The sequence below is a fragment of the Grus americana genome, chromosome 1, assembly GCF_028858705.1.
Source record: "Grus americana isolate bGruAme1 chromosome 1, bGruAme1.mat, whole genome shotgun sequence".
Lineage (NCBI taxonomy): Eukaryota > Metazoa > Chordata > Aves > Gruiformes > Gruidae > Grus > Grus americana.
Genome location: NC_072852.1, coordinates 201,516,234 through 201,538,162, shown reverse-complemented (window position 1 = coordinate 201,538,162; position 21,929 = coordinate 201,516,234). Strand labels below are relative to the sequence as shown.

At 41.2% G+C, this 21,929-nt stretch overlaps 1 protein-coding gene across 3 annotated transcripts; it reads right to left on the bottom strand.

The window, feature by feature from the left end:
- Positions 1-2,845: 2,845 nt before the first annotated feature.
- On the bottom strand, positions 2,846-20,360 carry POGLUT3 (protein O-glucosyltransferase 3). 3 transcript variants are annotated; one of them, XM_054801124.1, is made up of 9 exons: positions 19,825-19,961; positions 11,306-11,404; positions 10,706-10,899; positions 9,010-9,296; positions 8,373-8,589; positions 6,783-6,979; positions 5,596-5,790; positions 4,460-4,564; positions 2,846-3,601 (listed from the first exon to the last, which is right to left on the bottom strand). In XM_054801124.1, the coding sequence occupies exons 3-9, from the start codon at positions 10,800-10,802 to the stop codon at positions 3,476-3,478; spliced, it is 1,224 nt and encodes a 407-aa protein (XP_054657099.1). In that variant the 5' UTR covers positions 10,803-10,899; positions 11,306-11,404; positions 19,825-19,961; the 3' UTR covers positions 2,846-3,475. The 3 variants fall into 3 exon arrangements, with proteins under 3 accessions (XP_054657099.1, XP_054657110.1, XP_054657091.1); XM_054801135.1 differs by having other exon boundaries at positions 11,306-11,407; positions 19,825-19,945; XM_054801116.1 differs by lacking the exon at positions 11,306-11,404 and having other exon boundaries at positions 10,706-10,903; positions 19,825-20,360.
- Between the last annotated feature and the right edge of the window lie 1,569 nt (positions 20,361-21,929).

The following is a 21,929-nucleotide window of genomic DNA, read 5'->3' as shown; positions in this document are numbered from 1 at the left end:
CATGGTTTACTAGTTCTCATTTCAAGATGAAATTGAAGTTGGGTATTTCCAAATGTGGGTGCCTAAATATATTAGGACATATATATAACATAACATAGAAGGACTAATTTTCTGAAGTGTGCACTGTGTGAAACTACTGTTAAGGCTAAAGGGATCTGAAAACAAGGAACCTTAAGTAAAGGCTCTGCATGACCAACATTTTTGGAAGTCAGACCACTTCTATGCAGATTCCTATGTTTGAAAACACTGGCCCTGGACTTTACGACATACTGTTTCAAACAAATAAACCTGTCTCTGTCATCAGTGGCAAGTTCTACAGTGTGTTAAAAATGACTACCATTGATGCAAACAAGACAGATTTTACTCTCTCTATTAAATCCTATGTTGTGCATTAAAAGCTGAAATTACTGTAGCAAAATTCAGTGCTGTGATATGGTCATTATTTTTTAAAATTACCACCAACTGCTAGGTGTACAAGAGATTTACTCAGTTGCTGTTCAAGAACTACTATGGAATAATAGAAACTAATGTACGTATGTCGCTTAAGAATACTGTGCAATGTATGTATTACACTTTACTGGTACAAACAGGTTTTACTGAATATTTAGCAATTCCTGTAACACACCAGGCCAATGAGTATCATCATGTCATCAAAATAAAATAGATCTGACATATTGTCTGGCCTGGAGGGGCAATTGTTACGATTGCTCTTCATTACAGTTTAAATTGCATATAGTACCACCAATGGAAAGAAGAGAGGCTTTACCTTACCTTCTTTTATCTTTGGAAGACCTGTAGTTATAAATTGAACCAGATTTTCTTAAATGACTAAGCACTTTTAATGGAAGTTCTACAATGTCTCTACTGTTTTTTAATTTTGGCAGGAAGATGAATGTATTCATATTTTTCAGAGTATTTCTTGCCTCTAAGCTATGAAAGCATCTGTAAGGCATTCTGTGACAAACTAGTCTTTGCTTTGAAGGGATGCTTATTATAAATGCAAGGAGGTTTTTTTTGGCAGAGAATTTAGAATAGTTTTCCCCCTCTTTTTATGAGGGAAGAAAGGAGGGATGAAATATTCACATTTATTTATATTCATGACCATTTAAATTTTATCTGATTCTTCTTCCAGTTTGAAAGACTTCCGTTTCAAGCCAGGCAAGTTTTCCTACATAGATATTTCCCAAGAACCCTAAAGTATGCATCATGACACCCCCCCACACCCCGTTCCCTCCCATTTTTTTAAACATAGATCATTTTTGGACTTCTGGTTTGAAATATGTGTGTGAGACGTGGAAAACTTTGTTGCTTCAATCATCTGGTATGGTAATTGCCTTTGCTGAGCATACCACTTCCATAAATACTGGTGAATATAAAATGCACATAGTATAATGGCTAATATCACAAAATTAGATCATATCATACAGTAAAAATGACTGTACAGAGAGAAGGAAAGAGGAGCACATACTCAGTTTTAAGTGTTGTCTTCAGCGATGGAACCCTGTTCCTGAATTCTGATGTAGAAAAATTTATGTCAGATGATATATTTATAGTCTTAAGTTCTAGGACTGATTGTTGTGCTAAATAAAAATACAACCACTATATATGTTAGTGTTAGAACTGGAACAAAGAGGATGATGGGTAGAGCAACATGTTCCAAGTTTTTTCTTAACTGGCATAATGTAATAAATGACTGATGGACAGTTGCATTAACCTCTTTAGAAACCAGAAGTTCTTTCCATATTTAGCATACTGAAAAATCTAGTCTTTCTTCCTGTTCTAGTGCAGAAATTTTGTTGTATTTTATGAGAGTAATTTGCAACGTAGAACAAAGAATGAAGCCTACATGATGTGTAGAGCACTAAACTTCAGGCACCTAAGCAATTAGACGAGTCCACAATCTTAAGACATTTCCATTCCTGTTTGCGTAGGGAGAATTTGGTGTCCATGAAAGACATTATCTGAGTGTAGGACAGTAGAAAGCTGCTCAGGCAGGCTACATTAACCAGGATGAAAATGCAGAGGACAGAAATGGGTGGTTGTGGGCATTGGTCTTGGTATTGGCATTGGTGTCTCCTTCCAGGACTGTTTATGCATTTTGACATAGACAAACTTGGGTAAAAGTCAACAGAGGTATCGGGAGCCACATCCCGGACTAGGATTTTTCCTCCACCCCACCCAAAGGCACACTTTACTGCAATAGTATGACCAGCTCCTTCTGGCCCTGTAGATTTTGTATTGTTAGCTTCATGGCTGCACAACTTCAGTGAAAGACTTGAAGACCGCTTCTCCATTCTGGAGCTAAGGCACTCTCTGGAAAAATGGCTTTGAATCAAACCAAGGAGGATAACTGGCTTCCCAATTGCTTAGTATGGTTTCTAACCCCTAGACTACTGCATAGAAAGTGCAACCTAGGTTTTTCTGTCATATGTTTGAACCAAAACAATGAAGTCTGATCTACTGTCTGATCTCACTTAAGAAAATAGGTAAGATCCCTCTGGGGACTTAGGCACAGGAAAAAGTAGTTCATGGACCCAAGTGGAAAAAGATGGTGGCATCCTTAGGTCCATACAGAAGTTAAACCCAGGTGATCTAAAACTCTACTAACAAATTTCAAATATGTGAATACTCAAGTAGGCTAGAATACTGTACACTGTATTGCTGAACTAAGACACCAGTATTTCACCTGGCCTCACTTGAAGTTCCTAAGTCCTTTTGTGGTTCTGTGCCATAGTCATTGGCAGGGAACAGGTCTTCAGAGTGGTGGCACTGAAAGCACTGTGATTGTGATACCTGCACAGTCTGCTTTAAAGCAGCATTTCATGTTGGTGATTCACAGCCATGGTGCTTATGAAAATATTATTCGGATCATTCCCCCTCCTCTCCATTTTCCTCTGAAATTGGTAAGCATTATATGATGCTCTCTATTCTGTTATCTGTCATAGACCACAACATAATCTCAAGACAACACCAGATTTGGTATCTGTAAATCTCAAATATTCATTTTGTCTAGTTAGAAAATTGTTTTGTATACAAGAAACTATCTAACACTGAGGTAAACTTCATGAAGAAATCATAACACTGTTTTAGTATGTTGCAAATACTCCTTTAGAATAACTTGCACTGACTCATGGAAGATCTTTTGTGGATGACTGGTTCCTCATAAAACTTTGGTAACTAGGCCCCAGCTGGAATACGAGCAGCACTGTGCTCTTCTTCCTGATGATGCAGTACATCAGACAAATCCCCTAGACACTCCCCATTACAGGCTCAAGACCTATCTGGTGGTGGTGATCAAGAAACAACTGTGGGAACCGATGTTGTAGATCAGAGTCAGTGTGAAAAAGAATATGTAAATACAAGAAGAATACATAACTAAGAATGTTTGCTAGTGCATAAGTGTCTTAGATTTCACAGCTTAATTCCTATTTAAATTCTTGCATTGGAAGTGGGTGATTTTCTCCATCCGGTACAGTTATAGATCTTCCCTTAGAGGCTTTTTCCTGTGGCAACTGCATACTGAGTCTCTGTCATCAGGCTGAGGTACAAGTTCCATTCCATCCCGTATTTCAGGTTTGCTGGCTTGGCGTTTGGCATATTTCTGAAATATGTAAACAACATTTAAGAATGCTATAAACACCAACGTATAATTCATGAAACAGAATTTTCCTCCTCCCTTCCACTCACAAGCTTGCCTTTATCCAGGCTCCTTATGTCATTGTTTACAACCCGTTTACAAGGTGTCTTTATAACACACCTACTAATAGGCTACATTGCCTCTGAAAACCTCCTTTAATGTTTTCCCCTGTCCTATTATTAATGGTAATTTGAATATTGTCATTATTTGTGCCTCTAACCACATTATGCAGGTAATGCTGTCATTTTTGTACACTGAACAGTTCCAAACTTTGTGTCAACCAGTGGCTGCTGAAGCCAAGATCTAACTCTGCACAGCAAAACAGGAAAAAGAAATTAATACTTTCAGAGAACAGAAACTTCTTTCACTAGAGATTTGCATCTCCCAGGGAAGCAATGACTATTTGGCCTGCTTCACCCCTTACCACTCTACTAGCCATACTTCTGGAATTTCTTCTCCATGTATTCATTGTTTTGTAATACAGTGGAGTAGCTCATGAGGGGATAAGTATGAAGGGGAAAAGGAAGACAGTTCTGTACAGATTATCTCCCACATCTATTAGAAACCACATACCAAGTGACACTGAAAACAGGTCTGACTGCGGGGATGGGGCAAAAAAAATAAAATCTTTGATTCTGTAAAACAACTATTATGTCAGGTTGCCTCTTTAATGATGAAGCAAGTTTTAGCAAAGTTCTTCACACTGATCTCCTGTGAATAATATGAACGGTGTCTGCTATTGATCTAAGTAAGGACTGAGTATGAAATTTGTAGCATCAGTAGCAGTTGGGGCAAAGTAATAAAGTGATCTATTGTACTAACCTGGATCACTTTATAATAGTAGCAGTAAAGCCTGTGAGGCTGAAGTAATTCTCTTGCCATTAATTGTCCTTCTTTAGCAATTTTTCTTGCTTCTTCATCATTTTCCTGGAAAATTGAGATGAAACAAATGAATAATAGAGCAATCAGTGAGTTACTGACAGCCTGGCTGGCATTAGAAGTTTTATTAAAGGTGCTATTCAAATCTGCAACTTTATGTGTAATTACTGGTAGACTGCAAAGGTGCACCTTAAATTGCAGAGTTTTTAAAAATACTGGATTGCTTTTATGGTCACAACTGGTACCTTAGGGCTATCACTAACAACTTCAATGGATAATTGTACAATTTTGAAAACTCAGTTGATTACTGCTCTACTGTTTTGTCCAAGCCACAAGCCTCTTCAAAATCAGGTCTGACATCTCCCAGACATACCTAGCTTTACACAAAACAAAGCCACAGCTGTTATCCTTTCCTATGCAATGCAATTCAATGTCTTCCTTTTAAAAAGAACTCCGCTTGACTTCATGTACTTACTCTCAAGTTTTTCAGGTCTATATTTCAAAGCTTTTCGTATTCTAATCTGATTCTTTATGAACTACAGTAGCCTCAGAACAGAAACTTTTCCTGTGATTTTTAACCTAATAGCTAAACTTAAAGCACAAATGGTGTTTTCAATCACACAGTTATATTGGTTTGTTTGGTTACAGAATCTCAGCTGCCCATTCTGAGCATGGTACAGAGCAGTGATTTTTTGCGCATTCAGACAGAACATGCAAAGACTTCTGTTCTAGTCAGGACCTAAAAAAAAAAAAGCGATAGAATTAATTAAGTAGTATCTAGGATTCTAGGCGTTTCTTTGAAAATTACCTGCATTAGTCAGTATACTAGGGCTCTGACTCATGAAACACTTCTGCATATACCTAAAATGAATTCTTAAATATTTCCCTGAATAGAGATGGTTACTTCAGTTAAGGCCTTCCCATCTTATACTAACAACAAAATGTACTTCCTTTACCCCAGGATCTCAACAGAGTTCATGCAAAATATGTATGTGGAAATACAAAAAGAAGAGAATATTAAGATAAATTGTTTACACGTTTGTTTATCACTTCGAATTTGAATTAGTAATGGAACTTACCTTAGCCCATTTTATTTTCTCTAGCAAGTCCTCTAAGTTTCTCTTAACTGGAACATAATGTTTCCAAGGTTTTAATCCAATATAAAAGTGTTCATAGTACTGGGAATCTTGCTTCAATACTAGGCTGTCACCCAGCAAGAGGTATGGGAACCTGTAAGCTGCTACAGTCCCGTCTACATTCACTTGGTATTTGTACTACGATATGAAAATAGAGGAAAAAAAGGTGAAACATTTTGTATCAGAATAGGAACATTGACTGTATAAAAGATTATTTTCACAGGCAAGATGTAATTGTGTTTATTAATTCTCATCTTCAAACCTGTTTTAGTGTTAAGCAGGTGTAGTTTCATGGTCTTCTTGATAACATAATGGAAAAGGATTTGGTTTCTACCTGAGACTGACAGTCAAGAACCTTTGTATCACATGAATTGCCTGATGGTTATCTATTAAAGTGTCCTGGGATAGAGCAAGGGGTAGAACTCAGAAGGAAATAAAACTAATCTATACTTAAATTCAAAAAGAGTAAATTTATTCTGACGTAAAATTGTATTATTATGTAGAATAATCTGAAACATATATTATTATATGCAATGATCTGAAACATTATACTAAAAATAACCATGAGCTCTGGCAGATGCTCTTGGCTGCTACAGCATTTCTGATACATTAATCTCTGGAACTGAACTTCAATTGCCATATATTATAATTGTTTTTTACAGGACTCTGTCCCCTTTACTTTTTATATCTCTGTTGCAGTGGAATTTGTGTGTAAAGGGCAACAAAATCACCCATCTATTTTTCTAACTTGTTACTACAAGGACTCTTTCTGACATCCATAACGTACTTGCAATGGACACAACTTGTGTCCATTGTTTTCGTATCTACCCCAAATAAAAGAAACCCTGATGGTACAGAATCAAATTTCTCAACCTATTTAAAAAAAAAAATTCTCCAAGAATTCTCTCTAAGGGACTCCATGAAAAAAGTATAGTGGTTTTCTTTCTTTAGAAGTGTGTCACACTATGACCTTGATTACAGGTGGTCTGTCTAGCCTGTATGGACCAGTGTTCCCAGTGTAGCATAATCTTTTTATTTAACTGAAGTAAAGCCTTACAAGTAAGCCTTGTCTCTTCAGTCGGTAAGAACTTGACAGTAAAATTAATACAACACTGTAATTTGCTTGCTACCTTAAAGAAGTCAAAGAAGCCCATCAGCTGAACCTTTCCCAGCTCTTTTTCTTTTTCTCTGAAGAAGAAATATCCTGTTATTCCAGCATCTAGTAGTTCTGGATTTTCCTTGGATAACTTGACAAGATGGAGACGTTCTTCTCGGCTGTCTCGACCTCTAAATAAAGCTCTCTCGGTTTTGTTTTCCCAGAATGGGCCTATGAGCATTGAGTGATAAGGTAAAAGCAAACAGTAATGAAATGTTCATGATTTGTTTAGTGCAAATAAGGAACTTGCTATGACAGTGGCACTACACTCAGAGACATGTAAACCAGACATGATTTCTCATAGTGAATCCATAATCACTTATTAATCACAGAGTTTAAACTCCCAGTTCTGGCTTAAATTTTGGGATGAGAAACTGAGCCACTTACTTAGAAAAGGAAAATCAGAGAATTGCTTTTCCACTCAACAAGTTTATACTTAAATAACTTGAAATATCTTGAAAGCTACATAAGAGATTATAATCAAATTATGTAAGTAAAATACTAATAATTAAAGTAATTCTCCATCCATAAAGCCTGCCACAATAACCAAAATTTCTTTAGTAAAATCCACTTCTGTTACCCAGCAATTTAGGTCTTTGAGGAATCACTTTACGATGACTTAAAAAGGAAAAAAACCTGGCTATACTGTGTTCTCAAGATACTTAGCAAGAGCCTGAAAGACTTCATCTCTGCTTACTGCCTTTAAAACTGCTTTTAAAAACAGTAAATATATCGTTCCTCATCCTTCTGCTGGAAATTTCCGTAAAGGACCTACTAAAGTGGAGCAGCCTTATCATCTCCTAATTGGAAAAGCAGCTGTACTAAATCAGTAAACACAGAGTGCTTCAAACTGATAATTTAACTAAAATATTTAATTTAAAAGCTAATAAGAGAAACTGTGAACTAATCAAATAAAAAGAAATACCTCCTCCCTCAAGTTTTACTCCTTAGGTATTGTTCATGCCATTTGTCTGATCCCTAAGTATTCCTGAATTTCCGGGGAGGAGGAAGACACCTGTCAGTAAAACCAACTCTTCCTTCAAAGCTAGAAAACCAATTCAGAAGATCCCACTCTGAGGTATTTTTTTTATACAGACAATATTTTCTTATTTGAAAGAGGCTGCAGCATAGTACTAGTTTACTTCTTGCAGGATTCAAATTCATTTTTACATAAACAGAACATTGGGCCACACCACTGTCAGGAACAGGGTTACAAGCTGATTAGAAGGAACATATTCAAGTCCTTCACTGAGGAGAAAAGCTTTTTAGTTATATTGACATTTCTTTTGACAGGCCACAGTAGCTATCTTCTGGATACCTTTAAGTTAAAATTCACCATTATTGTAAACTGGACTTCTTACATTTTATCTCTAAATCCATATTAAATGCCTCCTTAGTAGCAGTGTTCAAAGTGTTTACAGTCTGTAAAGATTAACCTGCTTGTATTAAGAGACCTCCTAAGGCACTTGTGAACTGAGGACTTGAACACATAATTTGAATGCAACTTGCTGCTTTGCTGGAATTTACAAATTATTTTTTTTTAAATCCATGTTCTCTAATTTACCTGTATTTCCTTGAATAGAAAGGAGATCATTTGTGACTCCACGTAGGGTTTCAAGAGTTGAGTGAGTTACATCATACGTTGGAAGGACTATATCTCTTGAATCCACAGAGCCACACCATGAAATGACAGGTATAGGACCAGGTGTATCATTAGCTTTCCGATACTCAACTGGCCAATCTCCAACATTAAGATAAAATTCCACATCAGGAAGACGAACCTAAACGTATAGCCAAGAAAGGATAATAACACAGAGATAGAAGCTGTTTGTCACTCTTACATATATTCCTCAGTTCTCTTATATCATGCAGAATCAATAAACCTACTAGATAATAGATTTAGCTGAGCTTACGGTATGAATTTCAAGTTTCTGCCCTGCAAGCAAGTATGCAAAGAATGCTCACAGGGGTCAGGAAAAGGCTGGCAGAGCCGGGCCTTTGCGCCTCCAGCTTCCCTAGAAATTTCGTTACTGTCAAGCTCAGCACCTAAGCTGAGCTCTTATCCTAAGACACACTGTCATCTTGATGAAAAAAACAAAAGTCAAACCTTACTTCAGGAATTATAAATCTGAAGATACAACAAATGCAGTATTGCCATATTAGAACATGAGTTAATAGTCTTAAATGATCGAAACTGATACCTTTCTTGCCAGTGACAGGAACATTTCATCGGAGAACATTTTGAAGTCTGTATACTTCCCTAAGGAGCGACGGTAGATGTGATTATTGAGAATAGTGTAATGAACAATAGCACCTCTTGTTTGACTGAACTTTGTTGGGATTTCCTTAAGCATTCGCTGAAGGTCAATGGTAGGAAAAGAAATGAAGTCCTTTGTAATCTGAGGTTCTTGGGATGGACAAGACATAACATTCTGCCAGATCTCAGGGTCTTCTTCAGGACAGTCACAATATTCATGATAAACTGGTCCTGCAGAAAACAAAGCACTGAGAATCTATATTTGTGATTCTCCATCAATCATAATTCCCCAAACAAATGGGCATATAAACGTAGACATTACAGCAGCTTGACATTTTTTATTCCAAGTTTTCTAAAGGGAAATCGCCCTCCCTATAACATTCTGGGGTTTAGCAGTGTAATTGGGAAAACAGCAACGTTTGACTCTTTTCAGAAATCAAAATACTAGATTTTTTTGTTATCAGGGTAGAATTCATCTGCAAAATGAAGCTCTGTTATTGTGCTACCTGCCAACCACATAGGGTATTCAGAATTGTTCTGGCCATAACTACCAAAGCTTAGGTATTACAGTTTCAATTTGAGCTTAATTCAGAACTTTGATACAGCAGTCTTTACCTCTGGCATAAAATGTTTTATGTATAATCAACTATTCTTTCTGTCCTTTTGAAGCAGAGAGCTTAGGTATAAGCAAGAGCCTCATAAAGCGTGAAAACAAGCCCTTATTTCATGGCCTTCTAATCCAAACAGGTTCTGTCCTGTGTCATAGTTTCATGGCTGCTGGCAAATGAGCTCCAGAAAAAAAAAAAAAGGTGTACTACTACCTTGAGGACTCAGGACAGTTTCATTTCAGTTTGAAGACATTTCCAAGTCTGTATTTAGGACATTTTATTACAAAAATCATGACCAAATTCTGGTGAGAAGAAGTAGCGCTGAACTAAAAGACTCCAGAGAAGTAACTTTCTACTACCTTTTCCTTTGCTAAACAGCTGTCCATCTGAGAGGAAGAGAAGGAAGTTAAAGAAGCAGATCTGGAATGAGAGCATAATTTGCCTTGTTTTCCCTGCTTTTAAATAGTTCTTCCATAGTACAGACCTGCACTGAATTAAACTGGGCTAATGGAAAGAAAGTTAAATGTTGTCTGGTTAAAGAAAGATTGTCTTTGTTATTATGGATCACACTTTTTAGAAATTACAGGCATTTGAACTATAAAGTGCTGGGAACAACACAAACTCCTTGCTTTTGCAGGTACTATTTTCTACTTTAGATAAAATTAACACAACGTTTGAGTGAATACTTGCTTGAAACCAGTAAAAATACAAGCATTGCTCTCTTATTCCCTACCAAATCTGAAGAGATCGATTTCCTTATGCAAGAGAGAAGAAGAGATGACCAGACACATCATCGCAACGTCAGAGACCATGATCTACATGCTTATGCATCTAGGTCCTGTAACTTGGCAATGTATAGAGACTGTCACTGCCTGCTTCTCTGTGTAAGGAGAGCGTTTGTAAGACGACTACATGAACAAGGGCAAACAAACCTCCAATTTCCCACTTCTTCCTCTAGCAGTAAATCAGTCTGTAGCATTTCTGTAGCTACCATCATACATTACATTAAATTAAAAAAAAAAATACCCTTACCTTTCAAAATATAAGGAGATTGAGCTACATGCTGATCACCATAAAGTATCTCAATTTTTAACCCTTTTCTGACACTCCCATACATCCGATACCTCATAAGAAATGTGCCATCATTTCTATCCAAAGGGCGAGGGGTGTAAATTCTAGTGACTTCTTTTGGAGAAAGTGCTTTAATTACCACTTTAAACTGTGTTCTTCCTGAAAAGAGGAAAAGAAAACAGATAAAAGCACTTTAAGCTATTAGAATCATATATATGAAATAAAGGTGAGAGCAAACTCTAGTGGATTAAGTCCATGGAATTTAATTTAACTTTGCATTAGAAATTTTTTTATTATACCAAGTTGGTAAAATTAATTTCCAGTGATGGAACATCATCCTACCAAATTTTCTTGATGATCACATACCTAATAAATGGAAAACCTGTAGATGGAGATAAAAAGTTAAGTAACGATTACAAGATAGAAGGGAAGGCTAACAGTATTTTGAAGCAAAGATTAGGTTTAATACTAAGTTTTCAAGTTAGTGCTCTGAGGAACAATGATTTCTTCTAGAGTAAGAAAGATAGGAACCCGAGTTAAAATAAGAGGAGAAACGAATACTTGCCAGCTTGTGGAAAGGCAGTTGCAGCATGCAGAAGTCAGATACAAATTGTTCACCTTGGGGCTGCAGCTGACTGTCTTGCAAATTTAAAGTCCCAGCTACTGAAAAGCAGGGATGAGAGAATGATAGTAGAGATGTTTCCTGGACATCTGTCTGACCTGTACTTAAAGATCACCAGCATTTCATCATTAATGCACTGTGACTTCTTAACTGGCCACGGAATATTTTGTGGACAGCACGAGTATGCATAAACATAAATCTGTTATATTCCCTTATTTCTGTCACAAATGGTCATGATCAACTTTATTCTTCAAAAAAGAGGGGGATAGATTATTCACAAAATGTTATAGTCTAAGCATTGCAAACCAAACAAACATAATGAATGTTACAACAAGAAACAAAAGAAATTAAACTGAAAAAATCCAGATAAAATCAAGACGTTACTAAAATTCCAATGTGTCCCAACAGCACTAAATGATTGAGAAGTTACAGTTAATTCTACACAATCCATATTTTAACACACTTTATATCCACAAAGAAATGCACTGATGTGGGAAGTAAAACAGTCATTTAATGATCAATCATGTCTTCCTTAGAGCACTGGATCTTGAAATTGGATTCAAGTCAACTACTGTGCAAGAGTCTCCAGACTAAACTAGGCAGAACCTTATGATTTCAGACATGTATTTCCTGACATGTCATGCCTCTTCACAGAGTGAACAGTTACCCTGAGTAACTCAGATTCTTCCAGATGCTGTTGTCACTCGATCCCTCAATCAATAAGCATATGGTCAGTGTCTGTGAGCAGAAGAATCTCTCACGGCTGAACACAGCCTCTCTTCTGCTTTGCATTCCAATGTAAGAATACAAAATGTGGATTATTTTTTATTAATGACACCAAGCTGTGTGGACTGGTCAACAAGCTGGAGGAAAGGAATGCCATCCAGAGGGACCTTCACAGGCTGGAGAGGTGGGCCCGTGCAAACCGCATGAAGTTCAACAAGGCCAAGTGCAAGGCCCTGCATGTGGGTTGGCGCAATCCCAAGCACAATTACAGGCTGGGCTGAGAATGGATTGAGAGCAGCCCTGAGGAGAAGGACTTGGGTGTGTTGATTGATGAAAAGCTTAACATGAGCCAGCAGTGTGCGCTTGCAGCCCAGAAAGCCAACCATGTCCTGGGCTGCATCAAAAACTGCGTGGCCAGCAGGTCGAGGGAGGTGATCCTGCCCCTCTACTCCGCTCTTGTGAGACCCCACCTGGAGTACTCCATCCAGCTCTGGGGGCCCCAGTACAAGAAAGACATGGAGCTGCTGGAATGAGTCCAGAGGAGAGCCATGAAGCTGATCAGAGGGCTGGAGCACCTCTCCTGTGAGGACAGGCTGAGAGAGTTGGGATTGTTCAGCCTGGAGAAGAGAAGGCTCCAGGGACACCTTATAGCAGCCTTCCAGTACCTGAAGGGGCCTACAGAAAAGCTGGAGAGGGACTGTTTACAAGGGCATGGAGTGACAGGACAAGGGGGAATGGGTTTAAGCTGAAGGAGGGTATATTTAGATCAGATATTAGGAAGAAATTCTTTACTGTTAGAGTGGTGAGGCCCTGGAATAGGTTGCCCAGAGAGGTTGTGGAGGCCCCATCCCCGGAAGTGTTCAAGGCCAGGTTGGATGGGGCTTTGGGCAACGTGGTCTAGTGGAAGGTGTCCCTGCCCATGGCAGGGGGGGTTGGAACTAGATGGTCTTTGAGGTCCCTTCCAACCTAAACCATTCTGTGATTCTATGATTCTATTTGTAATCAGCCCCCAGTTTACTTACTATTCAAAGTCCATGCCAGCTAAAGATGCCAAGAAGCAAGTCAGAATACCTTCATTTGACAACATATTGAAGAAATAAAATGAAGCAAGCATTCATTCCTTCTTGGAATGCCAGTGTGATGAGCAGCACTGCCACCAACTAAGGAATGCAGAAGATTGTCCTCATTAGCTAGCAGATCAACCATGAGAAGCCCTCATTTGATTAAGTATCACTCCAGAATGATTTCCAGAAGTGTACTTCTGACTTCTGAGAAGCAGAGGAATGTTAAGGCTGCTCCAGATACATGGTACTTCCTTTTCAGAGGAACAATGAGTGGAGACCTCCCTGCTTGCTCAGGTGGTAGGCTGAAGACACATTAGCAGTACAGTTATGCAGTGTTGACATGTCCTTGGACAAGTATAAGTATAGCTCAAGCAATGCTAATAGACTTACTCCAGAACAATTTCTATGAATGGTATATCAGTTTAGATCTAAGGCTGTCGCAGCTTGGGATCTCTACAGCTTGGATGTATGTGAGTAGAATTGAGTCCGATTGGCTCCCAATTTGGGAGCTCCTCAACTTGTTTTTCTGTATCTGCAAGCAGAGCCATCATCACAAAAGAGGCAGAAAAGTATAGTTTTGCCCCCTTCCTATATTTTTGACATCTAGGCACTGATTACCTTTCAAGCTGGCATAAAGTAGAAATAAAATGATAATGTAAGAATGACTGTGTAATCATAGGCCATAAATTGACCTTTAATCCAAAGGTCCGCTTAGTATCTTGCACATTACTGTGACTAGCAGCGATAGTAAGAACAAAGAAATTACAGAGGAATACTTTTGAAACTACTGTCTTCTCCTTCTAGAAATCTGCAACAAAGGACTTGAAAAATCACAACTTGTGTACACATCATTTCAATAGCCTTCAGTGAAGGTTTTCCATGACTGCTTAATCCCCATTTAAACATTCTGGTATTTGTTGTGTCAAAAGCATCCTAAGGCAGTTCTTTTTCCAAAATGTGATTACATATTACAGAGAAAATGTTTGTTTTAAAACTTCTGTCTGATAACACAAGAATTATGGGCATCAAAGGAAGTTCTAGGAAACAATGAATTTTAGTTCCCTATTTGTTTTCTTCTCCCTGAATTAGCCTGAATCCTGTAGCCAGTTTCAAAACTGTCCATGAGTCAGACATCCAGAACTATTCAGAGAGCAGGCAGGTTCTTTCTAAATATATCCTTCAGCTCTTCTTTGCCCTGTGCAAGATTATGTTGTACCATGCAACACTTGATAATAGAAACATACTGCAGAAACACAGAATAACAAAAATCACAGAACTGTTGCATTTGGAAGTGACCTCAAGATCATCTAGGCCAGCCCCCCTGCTCGGGTCAGCCAGGCTGTCCAGGACTGTGTCCTCTTGAGTTTTGAATACCTCCACAAATGGAGACTCCACAATCTCTCTGGGCAATCTGCTCCAGTGTTTGACCACCTTCACAGTAAAAAAAAATTTTCTTGTGTTCAGACTGAATTTCATGTGACTTCATCTGATTTTCATGTTCCAGTCTTCAGGAACCTCTCCCATTTGCTGTGATCTTTCAAAGATGATCAAAAGTGGCCTCGCAATGACGTCAGCCAGCTCCCTGAGCACTCGTGGGTGCATGCCATCAGGCACCACAGACTTAAGTATGTCCAGGTTTTTAAGTGGTCCCTAACCCGATCCTCCTTCACAAAGGGTAAGTCAGTCTTCCTTGTGCCAGACTTTCCCTCTGATCTCAGGGGCCTGGGACTCCTGAAGGCCAGTCTCACCAGTAAAGACGAAGGCAAAGAAGGCATTTCACTACCCTGACCTTTTCTGTGTTATTTGTCACCATGTCCCCTTCCCCATTCAGCAGCAGGCACACATCTGCCCTAGACTCCTGTTGCTGTCGATGTACTTGTATAATCCTTTCTTGTTGCCCTTCACATCCCTCACCAGATCCAACTCCTGATCAGCTTTGGCTTTCCTAACCCTATCCCTGCACAATCAGACAGCATGTCTATATTCCTCCTGGGTCACCTGCCCCTGCTTCCACCTCTTGTATGCTTCCTTCTTCTGTCTGTGTTTAGTCAGAAGCTTCTTCTTCATCTCTACAGGCCTCCTGCCACCTTTCTTTGATTTCCTGCTGGTAGGGATGGACCATTCTTGAGCTAGGAGAGGCAACTCTTGAATATCAGGTAGCTGAGCAGGCAACAGGGAAAGATTTCCTCTTCAGAAGAAAAGGACTATTTTAATTTTCTTTTAATGATTCTGATGGAATTAGACTTCTCTTGGATTTCGATTACAGAGAAAATGAATAAATGCCAACTAGGATGACACTGCAAATGCTTGAGCCCCTGTGGTTAAGACTTGGGAACAGTTTTATTAAATGAGAAGGACAACGTATCCAGGTCTAAGACAGCATTTTATTAATTTCCTCATCTGTGATCCATATTTTTATGACCAGAGTGAAGAGACTGTTCAGAGACTTCAGAGACTCTGAAGACTCTGAACCTAGTGCTAGCATGAAGACTAAGACTGTGGTAAGTCTTCTGAAAGGCTTGAGAAGAAAACATCAGGGAGTTGTTTTCTTCATGAATGGTCTTCTGCATGAGGACAGTGTGGAGCTATAGTCCAAATAAGAGGAAAGACACATTTCTCCAAAGGCGAGTAACAATTTCTGTTCCTCATTCAACTAAATACTGCCAGAGGTCTTAATGCAGGAGTGAGTCCCCTCCTTCTGAATTTGGCAATGGATTGCATGAATGACTCTCCCAAAGGAATGGACATCTCTGCCTCTAAATGTCACCGCTGGTCACAACCACCTTTTCCAACATGCTTAAAAGTAGACAACTTACGCCAAGTATCCTTTCCCTACGACTATCACCTAGTATTATTTGGATGAAGAAGCCTATGAATCCAGAGCATGTCATGAGGTAGGATCTCAGAGAAAACAGTTTTCTGTTGGTATTACGTCTTTGTCTTTTTCTACCCATTTCATAAAACAGCATTTTTACTGGGTATAGAGATTTCCTACCAGAGAAAACAAAGTTTTCAGTTATCATAAAAATGAGTGAACATTGAGAAATCACAAGTAGGAAAAAGTACTGCTCAATTTGATCTCCCTGTCCTCACGCACAGGAAATAACTAAGTGGGTCTTTGTTCCCCGCTGGTTATGTACTTACCACTCTAGACACATGAGGAGGTCTGGATCTACTCAAAGGGTATGTTAGTTTTAGTTGGTGGTAGTTTAGATGCAGGAAACATTTGATAAGGGAAGAGTAACCTGATAACAAATCTCTCTGAGGAAAAGCTAACCCCACTGAAAGGGAGGGGGAGGAAAAGGGAGACTGACAAATTATTCACTGGAGGCAATAGGATTTTTGTTTATGATTTACAACATTCATTGACTAATGGGGCCAAGGCCTCTTAAGTACTGCTGCAGTACTTAATTATAACAGCTTTGTGCTGATTTCTTTTTTTTTTTTTTTAATTGGAGGAAGGTTAGCATGGTACTACCACTCATGTTTTTCTGTTTCTCTCAATCCAAAGAAATCATAAAAGAAAAAGTGCATCCTTGTTGAACCATCACCATTAGTACTTTTGTTTTACCCTGAAAACCTACCCAGGACAGCATTTTAGGTAAAAAAATTATGTTCCAATCCCAAAGAGAGACTAAACTACACACACAGTCGAAATGGGATACCCAGATGATGAAACTTGCTTTATGCAGGGATTTTTTTCTCTTGTATAGCTTGCAAAAGAGGTATTCCATGCATGGATTAGAGAATGAAGAAATGCAGGGATGGAAAGGGAGAAAAGACAGAAAGGTATTGATTTATGCAAATTGTTAGAGAAGAACAAAAAACCCAGCCACCCTACTTCTGACATGTATGCAGAAGAGAAAGGAAAACATCAGAAAAGAAGGTTTTATCCTCAACTGTTTTACTGAAATCATTGCCGATTACTTTTGCAGATGGAAATTGGTGGGATAGTCAATAAAGAGGCAGCTGAACAAAACACGTTCACTTGACAAAACAGGCTCCTTTGAATAACATGTACTTTAACAGAGTCGGATGCGAGGCCATATATGCAGGAACAAAGAAATTCAGGTGGTGGTAGGAAGTTGTGTGTGACCATCACAAAAGCCCAGGCATCGCTGTGAACAAAAGACCTGACGGGAGATCCTGCAGCGCTGCAGGTACCAAGGTGAGTGGAACCGAGATGCACTCTGTTTAGCTACACTGAGCTGAGTGCTGGAAGCAACATGACACTTCTCTTTGAAAATATTTGGTAAAACCTGCAAGAATATCTGGGAGGCCTTGAAAATACTCGTTAGCAGAGTATATTGGGCAACCTGGCCTAGTGGAGGGTGTCCCTGCCCATGGCAGAGGGGTTGGAACTAGATGACCTTTGAGGTCCCTTCCAACCCAAACCATTCTGTGATTCTGTGTACATAAAGACATGGTGGGCAGTTGTTAAACCTAGGGGAAAACCTAGCAGAAAAGAAGGATAAGGGGATCCAAGTATTCAAAGAAAATATCATGCAGATTATATTAAAAGTAAGTTCTATATTTTCAGCAATGATTTTTTAATGTTTGGAATATTTTTTTAGTGAGAATGAATTCCACATCATTTGACATCTTCCTAAAAAGACAAGTCAAAAAGATACAGCCTGTAGGTCAAAATTATTGTGTGTTGTGCAACAGTGCACATTAATTCTGATTAGACTTGACCCTCAGAAAACTCATCTGTATTGAAAAATCTACTAATTATCCTATATATATCCTATATAATGTATATATTATAATATATATCCTATATAATATATATATCACCCTGGATACTAGTAAATATAATATATATTTTTTATATATATATCCTATATAATATAAATATCACCCTGGATACTAGTAAGTACTGACCAACTTGACTGGAATTCTAATCCACACAAAACAGAATTTATTAATAGACTGGGACAAGTTTTATAAATGGGAAGCCTTCACTGCTCTGATCACAGTATTCCTGTTTGTGCAATGGAGGTGATAATGTGGATTTAGTTAGCTATCCCAGCAGGGATATTTTGAGATGTATTTAGTTAATATCAGAAAGCAGTGCCTTAATAAATATTAATTGTAATTCTTACTGACATTTTACAAATAGAATTTGAACATTTAAAATCATTTAGGAACTGAAATTTATAGCCCGTGTCTATATGAGTACATTAAATGGGCTCATGCACTGGAATATGATTGACTGTACCGCTAAATTGTTAAAGGATCCTTCGACTCTCCTACGTAATTCTTGGCATGGCTCAGCAGTTAGCACGGGCCGAGCCAACAGCTCTTCCCTTGGTTTGGAGGCTACAGAATGTCATGGTATGAGTGGAGACCACCCCACGCCAGATGGCATCAGGACCTGGAAACATTCCAAAGATGTTGAATTTATTAATATAAATACTAACATACATGAACACGTTGAGGTCCAAATTAGGTTCTCAGTACCCATGCCCTATCAGTTTATCATGGAGGATTTAAACTACCATGAGAATCCAATTGAGCTTCACACCTTTTTAGCTTTAGCAACCTATTGTTTGAACCCAAGGCTCTCCCTGCATGGCCAAAATCATCCTCCGCTTCAGAGGCAGTGAGCGTGCAGTTGCATTCTTCAGTGCAATTACAAAACTGTGCTGCAATCCAGCACCAAGTTGCAACAGCAGCTGGAGGAAGTCCAGACCTGAAGTATCTGGGGTTCCGTCAGACTGAAGACATAACCTGTATAATATATGTCTATTTTTTAATTTCACAAGCAGCAGCCTTCTAACTACAGGACACGAAGAGGCCGTGCATACTCAGTAGATACCCTCTTAGTACCATCTATATGAATAGTACATAATACAAAGCAAAATAACTAGCTCTACCCTATATAAATTAGCAACACCGGATTTCCACTGGGCGGCTATCTCAGGGTTATCTTCATCATGAAATCTGCGATGCAAAAGTTATTTTTATTCTAAATTAAATCTATTACCATAGAGTGAGCGTGTAGAATTAACCTGCAGCAGCAAACAGCTGACTGGCAGCATACTGCTGGACTGCGAGAACGAAACCCAGTTCCCACCCTCAGGAGAAGTTTCACGGGACGGTTTGTGCCTGAGCTGAGCAAGTAAGAGATGAAAATTGCTCCTTAACAGAGCAGCCGTAGGATAACGGAGCCCAGAGCGCCGTGCTTACCGAGACAGAAATTTTAAGCAACTAGTGTGTGGGCAGCATTAAAGAGAATTACGTTAGCACTTCTGAGCAGGGTGCTGGGATTTCTTTACATCCACTAGCTCCAGGAGCACTGGTTTGAGCTTTCTGATTTGTTGCTGTAAACCACATACTGCTCAGAGGCGGCTATGGGTGGGATGCAGAGCTGCAGGGAAGGGGGCACGCAGCTGTACCAGAAGAAAGGAGAGGTCTGGCCATGTGCTCCGCTCACCACCGGACATGCGTGTCCCGGGCGATGCGGGACACGAGAGGGGCCGAGGGCCGGGCAGCGGCGACGGCACAGCGAAGCGCTCGGGAGAGGAGAAAGAAGGGGAAGAGGATAAGGGAAGAGGGAAAGGGGAAAGGGTGGGCTGCTCCGACCAGCTACCCCGAGGAAATCGCAGCCGCGGGCAGGGCGTTCATCCCGGGCCCCTGCCCGCCCCCGAGCACACGAACGGTACCTGGCGGGGAGCGGGAGAAGTTGTGTCCGGCCGGGCTGACCGCCTGGATGTAGAAGTACCGCACGGGAAGCGTGAGCCCCGCGTCCAGCCCGGGGCCCCACGCCAGGCTCCGCTCGGCGCTAACGGGGTCCGCCGACTCCGCCGGCCGCAGCAGCGGCAACGCGGCGCCCAGCAGCAGGGGCAGCAGCGGCAGCAGCCCGCGGCTCCCCATAGCCCCGCCGCCGAGCCCCGCTGGCCGCGCCCGCTCGGAGCGGGGGGCCGGGGCCTCCTCCGGGCCTGCGCAGCCCCGCGCCCGCTCCCCGCCGGCGGCCGCCGCCTGCTCCCCGCCCCGCGGGTCGGCCCGCCGGGGCCGGGCAGTGCCGGAGGGAGGTGTGGAAAGGGCCGGGCCGGCCCCGGGCGGCGGAATCCGGCGCTGCCGTCCCTCCTCGTCCGCCTTCCCCCAGGGCCCGGGACGATCCGGAGTCGGGGGCCGTGCCCTGCCCTGCCGACGGGGCTCAGCCAGCCCGCATCGCTCCGCGGCCCGCGGTCCCCGCTGCCCGGCACTGAGACGCCGCGGAGGTCCCACGGGCAGCAGGAAAGGTGGGGGCGGGGGGGGGACACACACAGCCTGCTGCGGGCCGAGCCACAGCGGCGCTTCGGCTGTGCTGCAAAATAACTAACGGGTGTGCGGGATCCGGCTCCCCCTGGGCTGCGGCCATGGACGGAGGGGACGCATCGGCCTCTGGGCGCCGAGCGCGGTCCCAGGTCCTGGGTCCGTGCGATTTCAGAGAGTTGGGGAAAATACAGTAAAGCTGGGGTGAGGGTGAGGAATGAGCCTCAGCCTCGCTCCTCTGCGGGCAGGCTGCCGTTTTCATGTCCCAGGAGGTTTTCCTTGCCCTGTCTGTGGGCGCTGTGCAGGCCAAACTGAAGAGCAGATGATCTGCATGACCCCCTCAAAGAGGATGTTACCCCTGTTGTAGGATATAATTCAGCCGGCAGCTGAACAGCTCGTCTGGAATTTAAGAGGAAAAAAACATTTCTCTAAAGCTTGTTAATTGTTACTGTCTATATCAGCTTATGTACAGAGATTGCTGTAAAAGAAAAAAAACCCACAAACTCATGATTTAAAATTCCTCCTCGCTGTTTCTCGGAGTTCCCACAGCAGCTCTGTTTAAAGGGAAGGATGGAGCAGGGACCCCGTTGGGGTGTCCTGGCGTGCTGTTACCAGCCGCTGGGCTCGCCTTCCCGTCCCAGCGCCATGGCCCAGGCACGCACCCACGCTCAAGAGCTGCGGAACCCTGTTGGGGCCTGTGGGCGAGATGCTGCAGGTGGCCATCATCAGGGCGGTAACGCTTGGCGATGGGGAAAGAGGGATCACAGTATTATTCTGTAGAAAATGTAACAACAAAGTAATTTCATAGATTTAAAATGATGGAAAAAGAATAAATGGGGAAAACCCCCAATTATTTGTCTCATATCATTTTTGTCAGAAGCACCTTTTCTGCTACTAGGAAATATTCCAGGGTGTTGGTAGATGGGGGGAGTTACAAGACTGTAGCAGAATTAAATCAAGGTTCCGTGCAAGCCTGGATTTTTACATGCAAAACAAGGAGATCACATATGAGCGCTGCGTGGTTTTGAATAGCATGAACTTCAAGTCTCTGTGCATACAGACCATGAAAAACAGGTTCCTTGAAAGTGGAATTATCAAGTCTGGTTTCCTCTTTGCTTTTGTCTTTAGTCTCCTAAACTCCTTCACCTCAGATAACCACAGATCTCCATCGACATACCACGTGTGATACTCCCAACAGGCAAGAGAAAACATGTATAGTGTTAACCTGGAGTGACGTGTGTGCTTCTTGGCCAGGTACTACATTGCTGGCTGCTGCTCTCCGTGCAGGGATCAGCGAGGGCGGCTGCCCTCCCCTCTGCACCAGCTGGGACCACATTTGGAGGAGAAAGCGACTGGGAGCAGACAGTGTAGATTGACCAAGGGCCAACCGTGCCTGGCCGACCTGATCGCCTTCGGCAATAACTGGCTCTGTGGATGAGGGGAGAGCAGGGAATGTCATTTACCATGAATTTAGCAAAGATGTCGCTGTCTCCCACAACGCTCTTCTATCCAA

Bases quoted from the DNA above. Each gene is read 5' to 3' on its own strand.
- POGLUT3 (XM_054801116.1), bottom strand. From the start codon at position 20,035: ATGGGGAGCCGCGGGCTGCTGCCGCTGCTGCCCCTGCTGCTGGGCGCC. The intron at 8,590-9,009 runs GTATCAGTTTCG...CTATACGTTTAG, and splicing joins TCCTGTCACTGGCAAGAAAG to GTTCGTCTTCCTGATGTGGA. The intron at 5,791-6,782 runs GTAGCAAGCAAA...TTCATATCGTAG, and splicing joins GCTTCTTTGACTTCTTTAAG to TACAAATACCAAGTGAATGT.